The 16,219-nt window shown below is 34.8% G+C and overlaps 1 protein-coding gene across 9 annotated transcripts in view; it reads right to left on the bottom strand.

The window, feature by feature from the left end:
• The window catches only part of LEKR1 (leucine, glutamate and lysine rich 1), a 222,147-nt gene that overhangs the window by 49,113 nt on the left and 156,815 nt on the right, over positions 1-16,219 (bottom strand). For all 9 annotated transcript variants that reach the window (XR_015240078.1, XR_015240079.1, XR_015240080.1 and 6 more), the window contains one exon: positions 9,721-9,814. Coding sequence is in view for 5 of the 9 variants with exons in the window: in XM_086674580.1 (XP_086530706.1) it covers positions 9,721-9,814 (94 nt within the window). In the remaining 4 variants the exon portion in view is untranslated. The remainder of the gene's footprint in view (positions 1-9,720; positions 9,815-16,219) is intronic.

The following is a 16,219-nucleotide window of genomic DNA, read 5'->3' as shown; positions in this document are numbered from 1 at the left end:
TAGCAAGTGTTCAAAAAATTCCTTGTGTGGCTAATTGGTAGAGTTGAATTGTTACTTTAGGACAAAAAGACATCTTTCAAAATAAGGACTGATTGCTCAAATTAAGAGAACAAAAAGATATCCAGACTAGGTGGGACAGGACAAACTACGAATTAGATGACAGAAAGACTTTAGAAGGACTTTTAAAAAAAATTATTTAAATTAATTATGGGGAAGAGGTCATTTAGGAAACCAGTAGAGTCCCTTGATGAAGATGGAGCATTAAGTACTCAGGGAAGAAAAGAAGGCAGCTGGTGGATTGAATGAGTAGAATGTTCTGTTCTGAGGCAGGTAGCAGGGAGATCTTCTTGCTCCTGAACTATTCCTTGGAATGAATACTTATAGGTAAAGAGAAAGAGAGAGAGAGAGAGAGGGAGAGAGAAAGGAAGAAGGGAAAGAAAGAGCATGAAGATGGAAGAGAGCAGAGTGATTTTACTATCACTGATTTGATTTTTAGTTTGCACAACCAGAGAAAGAGAAGCACAGTGATGAGCTTCAGGAGGGATTTCTAAACGTTTAAGGAAGCTTCAAGGCCATCTGAAAGTGTTGACCCTGTAGCATAGAGAGATGATACTATTGGTTCCTTCATAATCTGAATAGTTTGAACAAAATGAGAAGCCCACAAACACAAGGATTTTCTTAAGCCAGTATATTGTCATTGAGAAGATGAATTCATGCCAAATTATCACGTTTATATTTTTTACATATTGATAGAAGCTGTTTAAAATATCCTAGATGAGAGGTTCCTGGGTGGCTCAGTCGGTTGAGTGTCAGACTTCAGCTCAGGTCATGATCTCACTGTGCCTGAGTTCAGGCCCCACGTCAGGCTCTGTGCTGACAGCTCAGAGCCTGGAGCCTGTTTCAGATTCTGTGTCTTCCTCTCACTCTGCCCTCTCCCCACTCATGCTCTATCTCTGTCTCTCTCTCTCTCTCTCTCAAAAATAATAAACATTAAAAAAATTAAAATATCCTAGATGAAAATAAATAAATAAATAAATAAATAAAATCTCTTCGATGAAAGAACTTATGCTTATACAAAATAAATGAATTTGGTGATGGTGCTTATATAAAATACAAACTACTTTATATAATAACTAATAGTAATTTTCATAATCATGGGGAAATTCTGATTTCTAAAACAATAGCGCTGCTCGGGATTCACTCAAGGGATACAGGAGTGCTGATGCGTAGGGGCACTTGCACCCCAATGTATATAGCAGCACTTTCAAAAATAGACAAATTATGGGAAGAGCCTAAATGTCCATCAACTTACGAATGGATAAAGATGTGGTTTATATATACAATGGAATACTACTTGGCAATGAGATCTGGCCATTTGTAGCAACATGGATGGAACTGGAGAGTATTATGCTAAGTGAAATAAGTCAGTCAGAGAAAGACAGATACCATATGTTTTCACTCATATGTGGATCCTGAGAAAATTAACAGGCGGCCAGAGGGGGAGGGGAAGGGGGAAAAAAAAGTTACAGAGAGGGAAGGAGGCAAACCATAGGAGACTCTTAAATACTGAGAACAAACTGAGGGTTGATGGGGGTGGGGGAGAGGGGAAAGTGGGTGATGGGCATTGAGGAGGGCACCTGTTGGGATGAGCACTGGGTGTTGTATGGAAACCAATTTGACAATAAATTATATAAAAAGATAAAATAAAACAAAAGCATGAGTAATATATGAGCTCAAGAGTTACACAAAGAAAATAAATTGCTATCTGTGTACACATTACAGGTTTGAATTTTTCTGCTTTTTATTTATCCATATCCCCCGTTAGCTCAAACTCTATCTCCTTGGTGAAGGCTTCCTGATGATTCCAGGGGCTTCCCGATGATTCCATTCTGAGTATGTTGTTTTTAAATTCCTTTTGTATTTGTGTTGATATGCATTATTAGTATAACACCTGTGTCTAATACTGATGTTCAAAATACCATCTTTTCACTATTTTCCAAGTGAGTTATTTGTGGTTGATTCTGAGATAATTTTCCGTCAATGGAGCCAAATAGCATATTGTAACATAATCACTCATTACTGACAATCCCTATAAAAGCAAGGGAATTTCAGATGCCAAAGGAGAAATTTGGTCATTTGTTTATATTTGATGTATCTACATAATTTTTAAAAATATATCTCCTATAAATAAATTTTACTATGTTCTAAAAGTTAAAACAAATGCTGGTTGAAAACTAATAACTCATTATTTATGAACTGACTACTGAATAAATATATTGTAAAAGTAGATGATTATTCAAATACCCAGACTTTGCAGTAAAAAAACAATGCTAAGGAATAGAATATATATTGAAGCCTGTCAGAAACTGTAAACCCAGGATGAAAGGAGGGAATATTCTCTTAGCACCAATACCAGGTAGGATGGCCACTTATATTAGCTCATTTAATTCTTACAACATATAATAATAATAACATAATAATTATTATTCCCACTATCTAGATTACAAAATAGATTCAGAGAGGTTAAGAACCATCACCAAGATCATAGAGCTACTACAAAGGTGGAGAGGTATGCACACTTATTTATTTCTGGTAGACCCCATGGTTCAGCATGTTTTGTTTTTCCATGTAGCCTGTCTCCCCACACATCTACATAGCGTAGTGATAAAGGGAATGGACTTGGTATTTATTTAGTTTTGAAATATTTGGTGATCTTTCCAGATAACTTTTTGTTAATAAATTCTAATTTAATTCCACTGTGGTCAGAAAAAATACTTTGTATGTTTTGAATCTTTTTAAAGTTACTGAGAGTTATTTATGCTCCAGAATATGATCTATTTTAATAAATGCCCTATGTGCACTGGAGAAGAATATGTATTCTGTTGTTAAGTGGAGAATTTTATAAAAATCAATTAGGTCATGTTTATTAAAAGTGTTGTTCAATATATCTCTTAAAAATAAATAATTATAAAAATTATTATACTACTTTACATACTATATATCTTTACTAATTTTCTAGATATTTTTATATCAATTATTATTGAGAGAGGGCTATCATTGACATCTCTTATCTAATTTTGGATTTGTCTATTTCTCCTTGCTGTTCTGTCAAATTTTTCTTAATTTTAAAATTAATTTAAAAATTATTAGGTGAATAAATATGTGGGATTATTATGTCCTCTCGGTGAACTGATGATCTCTTTAATAATATGAAATCAACTTCATAATCCCTGCTAATATTCAAAATATTCTAATATCTTTGCTTTGAAATTTACTTCATAAATATAATACATATATTTACATATATGTAATATACATAAATAAATATAAGCAGACACATAAATATAAATATAGTTCTAGCTTTCTTTTGATTTGTGTTAGCATATATTTTATTTGTGTTATGCATCCTTTATTTTAACTTACTTGTTAAGACATTTCTTTGTATTAAAGTGTATTTTGTTGGAGGGAAAATACAGTAGAGTCTTGCATTTTTATCAAACATGACAATCCTATCATTTAATGGGGATAGTTAGGCCAGGGCTCTGCAAACTATGGCCCACTGACTAAATTCAGCCATGCCCATTCATTTGTATATTGTCTATGGCTGTTTTTAAGCAACAATGGGCAGAGTTGAGCGGTCGCAACAGACAGCCTATGCCCCACAAAGCAAAGATATTTATTAACCAGTCCTTTATAGAAAAAGTTTGCTCCCAGTTTAGATGACTTACATTTAACTTGATTATTGATATGATTAGCTTTAAATCTATTTTGTTATATGCTATTTGGCCCATCTCATCTCTTTTCCTTTTCCTTTTTTCTTTTTTTTGTCTTCTTCTGACTTAAGGTTTTTTTTTTTTTTTTAAATTCAATTTTATTTCCTTTGCTGGTTTGTTAGCTATAATTCTTTTTTCTATTTCTGTGGTTGCTTTAGAATTTATAGAATACATCTTTAACTTAATGCAGTCTATCTTCTAGTGATTTATCATGTCATGTATTGAATTAAGAATCTCACAACAGTATACTTCCATTTTTCCCTTCTTAGACATTGTGTTATTTTTGTAATATATGTTGCTTCTATGTGTTATAACTCTCACATAAGGTTGTTAATATTTTTGTTTCAAAGTTAATTATATTTTAAATTTTTTTTTTTCAACGTTTATTTATTTTTGGGACAGAGAGAGACAGAGCATGAACGGGGGAGGGGCAGAGAGAGAGGGAGACACAGACTCGGAAACAGGCTCCAGGCTCTGAGCCATCAGTCCAGAGCCTGACGCGGGGCTCGAACTCACGGACCGCGAGATCGTGACCTGGCTGAAGTCGGACGCTTAACCGACTGCGCCACCCAGGCGCCCCCAAAGTTAATTATATTTTAAAGAAATTCATATAATTAAAAGACTCATATATTTATCCACATTAGAAGGTCCAATCTGCCATCAATACCGTTTCTGATATACTACATTCCTTTGTGTGGATCCATGTTTCCATGTGGTATAATTTTTCTTTTGACCAAAGGCCTTCTTTGAACATTTCTCATAGTGTGGGTGTGCTGGTGATATATTTGCTCAGCTTTTTCATTTCTGAATGTCTATTTCATCCTCATATTTGAAAGATATTTTCACTTTGTTCGGAATTCTAGATTGGCAGCATGCACCCCCAGGCCCCTCATTCTTCCAGTACTTTCAATCCCACCTTCCTCTTGCTTATATTGTCTTTGATGAAAAAACTGTTGTCATCCTCACCTTTGTTCCTCTCTATATAATATGTCTATTATTCTCTGGTTGTTTTTAAGATTTTCTTTTTATCACTATTTTGAGCAATTAGATTGTAATGTTCCTTGGTGTGCTTGAGGTTTGTTGAGCTTCTTGCATGTGTGGGTTTATAGTTTTCATTAACTCTTAAATTTTTCAGCCATTATTTCTTTAAATATTTTTTCTGTCCTTTCTTCTCTTTCTTGTCCTTTGGGGATTCCAAATATGCATATATTAGTCCATTTAAATTTGTCTCATAGCTCCCTGATGTTCTTGTTTGTTTGTTTTGAGTTTTCGATTTTTGTTTCAATTGCTGTGTGTTCAATTTCACCAAACTTTTCTTTTGAAAGGTCTAATCTGATATTAATCCCATCTAGTGTACTTTTCATCTTAGATATTGTTCTTTTCATCTCTAGAAGTTCATTTTAGATCTTTTTTATATCTCCCATATCTCTACTTAACATGATCAATTTTTCCCCCAGATTTTGGACAAATGGAATCCTGTTATCATAACTGTTTTAATGTCTTTGTCTGCTAATTCTCATACCTGTGCCTTTCTAAGTCAGTTTTTATTAATTGATTTTTCTCTCATTATGAGTTACTCTCATTATGAGTTTTCCTGTTTTGTTTGTTTGTTTTGTTTTGTTTTTAATGGCAACTTTTGATTGAATGCCAGGCATTGTAAATTTTACCTCATTAGATGCTGAATATTTCTGTATTCCTATGAATATTGTTGAACTCTGTTGTGGGATGCAGTTAAGTTTATTGGAATCACCGTGAGTTTTTTAGTTCTTCCTTTGAAAATTGTTAGGCAGGATCAGCTCAGCATTTAGTCTAGGGCTAATTTTTCCTTACTGCTGATGCAAAACTCTTCTGAGAACTTTACCCAGTGCCCTATAAATTATAAGTTTCCCAGTCTGGCCATGTGTGAGCATATGGTACTCCCCTTTAGTCTTTTCATGGGTCTTTCTCTGCCTTTGAGTAGTTTCCCCACACATATGCATTAACCATGGATATACTTTATGGGAACTCTTCGTAGATCTCCAGCATTATTTCTGTGTGCAGCTTTCCCCTGAGAACACTACCCTGTGAATTCTAGCCACCTTGATCTCTCAGGTCTCCTCAACTCGAAGAATCTGCCAAACTACCTAGATTCACACTTCCTGTATTGTGGCCTTAAGTTTCTTTCAAGGAACGAAGTCTGGGCAATCACAGAATTCACCTCATTTGTCTCTCATCTATAAGAATCATTGTTTGATATCTAGTGTCTTCAAACCATTGTTTTCTATCTTTTTCCCAATGGTTTACTTGTTTAGGAGGGAGGGTAAATCTGGTTCCTGCTAGTTCACATAGGTCAAATGCAGAAGTTTTTGCATTTTCTATTTAGCTCTCATCCCCCACCCTGCCCAGGTTTGTATCGGTTCTCATTTCCTGGCTATATAACCTTGGCAACTTACATAAATTCTCTGAGCCTTATTTTTTTCCATGTGCAAATGGGAATAATAATTTTATAATAATTAAAATTACATTTATGGAAAGCATTGAGCACCAGGCCTAGCATATAGTAAACACTCTAATTAATGGAGACTATTTTTATTATCCTGATTAAAGGTTTAAGTCATATGATATTTGCAGGCTATTCCAGATCTAAAATTTTATGATTTCATTAATTCAATTTTGAAAATTACACGCTATAATTTTAAAAATTAAAGTGTGCTCTCACTATTGTTTTTAGTCATATATTTATAACGCATAAATGAAAACTGATATTTTTATGACAAGTTCATCCCTGTACATTTTGTTATTTTATAAGCGATCCTTTTAAATTTCATTAATAGTACACAAAAACACATTAGGAATTATTCAGCCATTTGGCTCTTCTATTTGAAGAACCTGATATTTTTTTGGTTTGCCTCCTTTGATGCTGGAATTGCCTACTTCTTGAGGTAAACTACCCTCCTCCCTTGGGTTTTCACTATTAATCCAGTTGCTCAGCCAGGAGGTAAGGTTCTGTTTGTTTGTTTGTTTGTTTGTTTTAACTATTGGGTTATATCAAGTTCTTCTTCAAAATAGACGAGCCAAATGGCTGAATAATTCCTAATGTGTTTTAGAGTACTACGAATGAAATTTAAAAGGATAGCTTATAAAATAACAAAATGTACAGGGATGAACTTGTCATAAAATATTGGGTTTTAAATGCTTTATGTACTATTTAAAATGAGGTCAATGGTAATACAATTCTAAAATGTTCCTAAATGTGATGATATCTTAGTAATAATCTAAGAAAATATTTGGTTGGAATTTGTTTATTGCACTACAAAGTAATAGTCAATACATGACTATCACTTAATGTCAGCACTCTGGCTATAGGAAATTTCTTAATTACAAAAGTTTTAACTGAAACGTAACAACACTGTTAACTTGGAACCAATTTTAAATGTTCACCATACACAATAATTTATTTTCTTCACATCAAAGAATACTTGAAATAAACAAAAATCTATGGCAATTGGTAAATATACAGTTATTTTAAAATGTGCCATCTTTGTTGCATAGCAACTATTGATTCTATTATGTGCTTTTTACATACTCAAAAATAATTAAGCAGAGGCACAAATTGCTATCTACTCTTTTTGAATGCCAAAAGCACTTAAGTTATGAAGTTTATTCTAATATGTGTATTATATATTTGTAAAGGGAACATTTCATTCCTACACAAAGGCACAGTGACCCAAGAAAGAGATGACAGTGTCATAGTAGTGATTCTCCTTTCTCATGAGAGGACTTTTAGGGAACTTTTTATTCATAGTCTCAATAACTAACACAGCCAAGACCTAATTATCATTCCTTGGCTTTACTGGTCTGGATCTGGATTTACTGCCAAGCTAAATTATAAGATTTATTAATAAGAAGTCATGTCCTCTCAACAAAATGAAATGCCCATTTATATCATAGAAAATTATACATGCCAAAATATGTCTATGATACAATTAATTTATGAGAATGATATCATGGTCTCAGTAGGAACTTAGAAAATCTTACATAGGTTTATTTGCATCATCAAATTAACAGCATGAAGCAAGATCATAATACTTTTTTATATGATCAGATGCTAACACTAACTTGGTCTACTTGTGTTAGCACCTCCTGGACAGGGTACAGTAAGAAGCAGTATAAGAAGAGATCATAAATGCAGAGACTTCTACAGTATATTGTATTTGAAAGTCCTTCAGGGGTGTGACCAAGGAGATAAAAAGAACTTCTATACAAGCAAAGGCTGGAAGGTTCACTCTATCGGTCTAAGAGGAGCTCAGGCATTTGAGGGAAGGGAAGAATCTGTGAATCTCTATTCACACTAATTCCGTCAGTGAAAGTTCTGCATCAAAAGATGAGATGTTTACAATATCTCTTCATACATAATGCCAAATTGCTCCCAAAGGGTTGCTGTAACTTTCAGCCCGTTGAACAGTGAGTATGAAAGATTACCTTACTAGACTTTGCCACAATGCCAAAACCACTCTGTCAACTGGATGGGTAAAAAAAAATCTCTCATTGTTTTAATTTGCCTTTTTTGGATTGCTGGTTAGGTTGATCATCTTTTTTGTATTTTTAAACATGGGTTGGTAAGGATAGAGGAAGTGACTAAGAATAGCCAATTGAGTACCCCAAGACTAATAAAAATTCAAAAAATGTGGGCTTTAGGAGATGGAAAAGAAAAAGCCCATACTTCAAAATAAGAATGAGCCACTTAGAGCAACCATTAGTCCATTCTTAAGTTTTAATTGTTGCCTCTATGGAGCTGTTGTTCTAGTGATCATTTCTCTTACAGCCTGAGTGTGCTATCCCTGAGGGACAAGGGAAGTGAGATTCATATGTAGAGGGCCAGTAATGCCTGTGTATGGCCAACTGAGTAAATACTGGAAATGAAAGTGAAAAATTTAGATCTCATCTGAGCCAGCAATGATATCTAAAGGGTCTAAGTTTGGTGGATGGTAGAGTGAAGAGTCCAGGTGGAGATGTTAGTTTGAATGTAGTCACTGCTTATTGCTTGAAGTTACAAGTTATAGGGTCTGTTCACCAAGGAGAAGAATCTGATATAACCAAACAGGTTGTCGGGGCTTAAGTCAAGCAATCTGAATTTCAGTAGCTAGCTCTAGTACTAGATGCAAATTTATAATGGTATCAAAAAACCAAGGATGAAGGCTAGTGCTAGGGATAGGTATCAGTTGGGCAAGAGAAAGAGTTGGAAAGCCTTCAGGACATTGTTCAGGATAAGGTCCAGGGATCAATCAAGGAGTATCAGAAGTTTATGACAGGGAGATCATGGTTATAGTCTCAATGACTAGAGTTGTACATGGCCTGAGAAGATAGAGACCAACAATTTTTAGAATATTATTTGAATTCCTTAAAATTATTAAAGTAATACATATTTATTACTGAAACTTTGAAAAATTTAGAGAAGTCCAAAGCCAAAAATCAATGCATTTTTCAATCCTCTAAGAGAAAATATTTTCCTTATAAAGAGTGAGCTAAATACTTTCCTTTTACTTTGCCAAAAGTTCATAACTGAGTAATCTTGTCATTTTCCATTCTCTTACATTATCTTCTTAAAAGCAGAGAAATTACAAGAATGAATTAATATTCCCCTGCTTTTAAGGATGTGGTCAAAGGCAGATTCTGTCACCTTACAGGAAAAAGGTAAAATATTTGAAAATAAAAATTAAACTTTTACATGAGAACTAGGGGCCATCTTAATTTTACAAGTTTTAAAATTCTGTTCTTACCTTTTTATTTCCTATTATGTTGTCTAGTATTATGGAAAAGACACACATTATAAGTATGTTTGGCCTAGGAAATTCCAGAAGGAATCAAAATGTGCATAGAAGCAAAGATATCCGGAATAGTCTCCTGGCAAACAGAATTTTGAAAAAGCAAATAAGACACATGCTGATGAAAGTTACATTATTGTTACCTTCTCTCTCCAGTTGTCATCATTCAGCAGCTTCTGTCTAAGGGTTTCCTGCAGCTGCTCCATGCTTTTCTGATGTGAAATCAGCATTAATTCCCTGAAAACCATAAACCCAACAAATGAATCAAGACTCACCCTGACACTCTTCCTAAATTGCAGTTCCTGGCTCAGAGAATACTATTTCACAACTTAGTCTGTTTATTCTCTTTAACAATTATAAATACTACCATTAGATAATATTTTAACCATTCACAGAAATTTACAAACACTGCATACAAGGTAAGTATTTCATCAGTATTTTTCTCCTAATTTTTGCTTAATAAGTTATGTTATTATTTTTGCATGAAATAGTAACAACATATGTGGAGTCATAAATATAATAAAACATCACACATCATGGTTCCAAAGTTTACGACTAAATTCTAACACTAAACGATATTTTGTTTCCTTAAGAAAAGAAAATATGTTGGGATATGCCATAAAATCAACACATATTGGTAGTTCTTGCTAGATTTATTTTTCTTTTGCCTGTCTCAAGTACTGATAGGAACAAACCAAATTAAGGAGAGGGTAGTGTTTGAGAAATGGTATAGTACAAAACATATTAGAAAATTGGAAACAAAAAACATTTTAATATTTTAATCCATATAAATGGACCTTTTTTAAAAAAAATTATTAGAGAGAGAGTGAGCAAGCAGAGAAGGTGGCAGAGAGAGAGGGAGACAGAGAATCCCAAGCAGGCTCCATGCTGTCAGCACAAAGCCCAACGTGGGGACTGAACCCATGAACCATGAGATCATAACCCAAGTGGAAACCAAGAGTCGTACACTTAACCAACTGAGCCACCTAGGCGCCCCCATATGAATGGATCTTAAAGCTTAGTTCATAATCCTCTGGGTGGAGGTAAGAGCAAAAGATTCATAAGAGCTTTTTTTTTTTTAATGTTTATTCTTGAGAAAGAGACAGAGTATGAACAGAGGAGAGGCAGAGAGAGAGGGAGACACAGAACTGGAAGCAGGCTCCAGGCTCTGAGCTGTCAGCACAAAGCCTGATGTGGGGCTCAAACACAGGAACCATGAGACCATGACCTGAGCCGAAGTCGGACGCTTAACTGACTGAGCCACCCAGGTGCCCCATAAGAGCATTTCACAGGGAGGGGCACTGAAATTAAGTCTTTGGATATCACTAGTGGCAAAACTGCACCTGTTGATTAGGGTTCCTTCCCTTTTCTAGAATCATGACCTTCCTTAGTTTCCATACAGATGATTCTTCTCCATTGCTTATTCCTCTTTCTAATCTCTTTGTTTTCCATCATCACCCTGTTCCTTTTAGTTCTGACTCCTTTCTCAAAACTGTGACTTTCATTTATTACTACCGGTTGGACATCGCCACACTAATGATCCATTAACAACCAGATACATCAAAAAACAAATTCACCATCACCTGCTACAATCTTGCTTTTCTTTTTGACTTCTGAAAATCTTCAGGAGTCCAAATCTTTGGTTTGAAATCTCTGAGTTCTCTCTGACTCTTGCTTCTCCATGTTCTACTACATCCATTCAAGACCAAATTCTATATTTTACTTCCTGAGTGCACCTCAAACTATTTCCTCTCTTTCTTTCCCACCAACAACTGCCTTGTTAAGGTTCTTGACTTTATCTCTCACCTATAGTATTATTACAGACCTTCAATCTATGTCTTGTTTTCTTTTCTAGTCTCACTCTTACAATATTATCACATGTTTTTTACCATAATAAAAATAGTGCCTACATTTCTAGGCTAGAAAATTTTAAGGACACAAGCATAAGAAGACATGTTTGACTTGGTAACCAGGATAATGAGTATCATTTAAGGGAAGCAGATTGAAAAAAAAAAAAAAAGCTCCCAGACTTCTCTTTCCAGAAGTATGTTGGACTAGGTACCTTGACAACCTTCCTACTTAAAATAAGTAAACATTTTTTGAGGTGGGGGGCACAAGTGGGTGAGGGGGCAGAGAGAGAATCCCATGAGAGGCAGAGGGAGACTCCCACAAGGGGCATGGAAAGCAGGGGGGAGAGAGAGAGAGAGAGAAGCGGGGTTCACCCAAAATGGGGCTCATGGTTTTTTTTTTTCCTGAAACAGGGCTCGTGCTCACCCAAAGTGGGGCTTGTGTTCACCTGAAGCAGGGCCCAAGCTCACCCGATGCAGGACTCAAACTCACAACTGTGAGATCATGACCTGAGCTGAAGTCAGATGCTTAACCGACTGAGCCACCCAGGCGCCCAATTAAACATTTTTTAACTTCTGAAAAAATCTTTAAATTCATCAGTGAGCCGGACAAAATGTGGGAAGGATGCGGAGAACAAAACTCAAGTGAAAGAACAGAAGGATATGAGTAGAAACCTATTGAAATATGAATAAACTGTAGTTTAGTTAATTATCAACAATTAGCTAAATGTATTACACCAATGTTAGTTTCTTAGTTTTTACAGATGTGTCATGGTTATAAAAAATGGGCCAAGGAGAAACATAAACCCTCTCTGTACTGTCTTTGTAACTTTTTTTTTTTTTTTTCAACGTTTATTTATTTTTGGGACAGAGAGAGACAGAGCATGAACGGGGGAGGGGCAGAGAGAGAGGGAGATACAGAATCGGAAACAGGCTCCAGGCTCCGAGCCATCAGCCCAGAGCCTGACGCGGGGCTCGAACTCACGGACCGCGAGATCATGACCTGGCTGAAGTCGGACGCTTAACCGACTGCGCCACCCAGGCGCCCCTGTCTTTGTAACTTTTATATAAATATAAAACTATTCCAAACTAAACCTTAAAAAAGTGAAGCAAAAGGAAGAACCCCCAACTATAAGTAGAGCATTGAAAGTAACTCTCACCTTGAAGGTACTTTCCAAATCTGATGAACTTGAGCTTTAAATTTCACAGCCATGAAGGGCTCAAGAGAGAAGAGTCTACCAGTAAACTCACCTGCATAAAGCTGCATCTCAAAGAGCTGCATGTGTAACATATGTGTGAAATTCACACCTAGCATGTGTAAAATTCAAATAACATCTCTCAAGGTACAAAAGGAAAATTACTGGTTTTGAATATGGGTGCTAGGTAGAGGGAAAGATACATATCTCTCACAAGAATCTGTAAACACAAACTAACCCTAATGCAGGTTTGTATTGTGAATTCATACTACCTGAGTGGCTCAAAGAGCTTCACGTTGAAAAGATATTTTATAGTGGTAATAGGTTAACTTTGCCTCCAGATGCCTGGTAGGAAAAACAGGTAGGAAAAACACTGATATTTTCAGGAGCAATCTATCTTCAATCTGGGACTCAAAGATTTTCTACAGATAAAGAGTCAAAATCTATGAGATCATAATTTTTTTTAAAAAAATCACAAAACTGTAAAAGAAAAAAAAAAGCCAGTAAGAGAAAGAGTAAGACATAATGACAGCATAATTAAACTCCTACTTTCTAAAGTTTTGAATTTTCAGATACAGAATATAAAATCAGATGTTCAAAGAAATAAAGGATTGATTTAAATGACTAATGAAATATGAAAAAGAACCCAATCCAACTTGAAGAAATTAAAAATATAATAATCAAAATGAAAAACAGTGCATGGTCCTGTAGCAGATTATTCACAGCTAAAAAAATGAAGTAATACACTAAAAGGGAGATTTAAAGAAATTATATAGAGTGCAGTACAGGAAGTGGAAAATATAAAAGAGAAGTTGATATATGGTGGATAGAGTGAAAGATCTAATATATATCTATTCATTATTCAGAAAGAGAGAAAAGGGGGAAGAAGCAATTTTTGAGGGGAATATTCCAGATTGATGAAAAACACTAACACACAAATCTAGGAAACTCAATGGATTCCAAGCAAGATAAATAAAAATAAATCTCCCATCTGGGCATCTGGTAGTGCACTTGAAGAACATCAAAGTTAAAGAGATCTTAAAAGAAGCAAGAGAAAAAAAATCCATTATCTTCAAAGGAGCCCATTCTCCAACACAAACAAAGGAAGTCAGACAGCAAAATAATATGTTCAAAATCTTAAGAGAAAAGAACCACCAACTAAAGTTGGGTACCCAGCAAAGCTATCTTTCAGAATGAGACTGAAATAAAATATGCTCAGACAAAATTGGAGGGTTTACTACCAGCTAAAGGACCTTTAACTAAAGAACCTTCTAAAGAATATGCTTTACAGGAAGAGATAAGATCTCAGAAGGAAGGTGAGGTATGCAAGAAGAGATGGTAAGCAAAGAAACTGGCAAACTCAGATGCAAGGAAGACTTCTTGGGCACGTGATCAAGACGGTTGTACAGGGCCCAATTTCAGAAGGGGGTCCTGTGCTTCGGTTTAATGCTTTATGGTCACTCTCAAGAAATTCTTAATAATTTTATCTTTAAATTTGTGTTTTATGTGAGGTCTGATGGGACAACTGAGCATGTACCAAGGTCATGGAGCTTTGGCTCACATATAGTTCTACCTCCTGCCACCTCCCTGCCTCTCTGGGATGGTTCTCCAGCCCCTGCTCCTCAGCCTTTGCCCAGAATCTGCTGCCTTCCTCTGCTTTGAGTGTGGGCCCAGGCTGAGGCACTGGTATGGGGAGAGTGGGGGTTGGCCACCCTGGGCACAGGGTGCTTATGAAAGCCTGCATCCACTCCACGATTTCCCCATGACCATGGGAGCACAACATTCAATAGTCATCAAGAAAACACCATGTCAGATTGAAAGAGAGACTGTGAAGGCAGGGACAAAGCATCTTTGTAGCTTTTTGAACAAGAGCCCCACATTTTCATTTTGTACTGGGTCCTGAAAATTATGTAGCCAGCCCTGCGTGTAGGTAATTGTAAGCAAATATCTATATAAAAATAATAGTTTTGAATATGTATAATTAGTGGGGCTAACAAAAGGATAGAATTAGAACACTAGACAAGACTACATACTGTATGTCAGGATTCCAACAGTAAGAACTCAAGTGTTCTTTGGTCTTTGCATGATTCAAGAGGAGTGTGAGATATTAATTTTAGACTTTATTAAGTAAGTATGGTAAAATTTCAAAAGTAAACACTAAAAGAAATAGAATATACCATTAGATGAAAAGCACAAAGAAAATAAACAAAACTCCAACAATACCCCTCCATCCAAAGGCCCCAAAGGTAGAAACAGTGCAGAAAAAAAAGTGAAAAAATGAAAGTTTAAAGTAACAAAGATAGTAATGGTAAATAAATTAAACTCATAAGTTAAAAAAGAGAAACAGACTTGATCAACAAACAAACCTGAGCTATATGTTCTTTATAAGAGACATTCCTAAAACATAAGGACATGGAAAGATTTCCTTATTATTATTATTATTGTTTTGGAAAAGATGTAACAGGGAAATATTAAAAGAAAAGAAGTATGCAATTATATTGATATCAGACAGGGTAAACTTTAAGACAAAATCATTCTGGGCTTATAATAATAACAGGTTAATTCACCATAAATAGTCTAAATTTATATGCACCTGTTAGAACAACCTCAAAATATATAAAGCAAAATTTATAGGACTGTAAGGAGAAACTGTCAAAACCATACTATAGTGGTAGATTTCAATACAGGTCCATCAGACTGTAAGTCTGTCTCTGGGACCATCATAAAAAGCCACGGAAATGTATACCACACAACTCCAGGCTATTATGTGAGTGGCCTTCCTGTAATGTGTAATGCAGCAACCCAAGGTCAAGCAGAAAATAATTCAATAAAAATAGAGGATTTTAACAATGCAAATAAGATTGGTTTAAGGTGTGTATATATATATATATATATATATATATATATATATATATATAAATTGTTTATATATAAATTGGTTATATATATATATATATATATAATTGGTTTAAGGTGTGTGTATGTATATATATATATATACACACATATATGTGTGTATATATATATACACATATATGTGTGTATATATATATATGTATATATATATATATGTATATATATATATATATATATGTGTGTGTGTGTGTATATATATATATAAACCCAATTAGTAGAAAAACACACAATTATTTTCCAGCTCACATGGAATTGATTACATCCTAGGCCAGAAAGTAAATTGCAGCAAATTTCAAACAACTGTTGCCCAATTAACCTGATATAGTCCAATATGGTAGCCACTTGCCAGATGTAGCTTCTAAGCACTTAAAGTGTAACTGGTTCAAATAAGGATGTACCTAAATTTAAAATGCACACCAGATTTGAAATCTATGATATCTGTGATAATTTTTAAAGATGATTACATATTTAAACTATAATTTGGATATAGTGAGCTAAGTAAAATATATTAAGATAGATTTTACTTGTTTTTCCTTTAATGTGGCAATTAAAAAGTTTTAAATTACATATGTGTTTCACTTTATACTACTGAACAGCACTGTTACAATCCATATTCTCAGAAAACAAACCCCCATAATAAAATATATGTAAAATATGTCCATGTATTTGGCAATTAAAAAATG

The sequence above is a fragment of the Puma concolor genome, chromosome C2 (genome assembly GCF_028749965.1).
Source record: "Puma concolor isolate L17-30 chromosome C2, mPumCon1.1.hap2, whole genome shotgun sequence".
Taxonomy (NCBI): domain Eukaryota; kingdom Metazoa; phylum Chordata; class Mammalia; order Carnivora; family Felidae; genus Puma; species Puma concolor.
The sequence above is the reverse complement of the archived record's forward strand: the minus strand, read 5'-3'. Positions and strand labels throughout refer to the sequence as shown.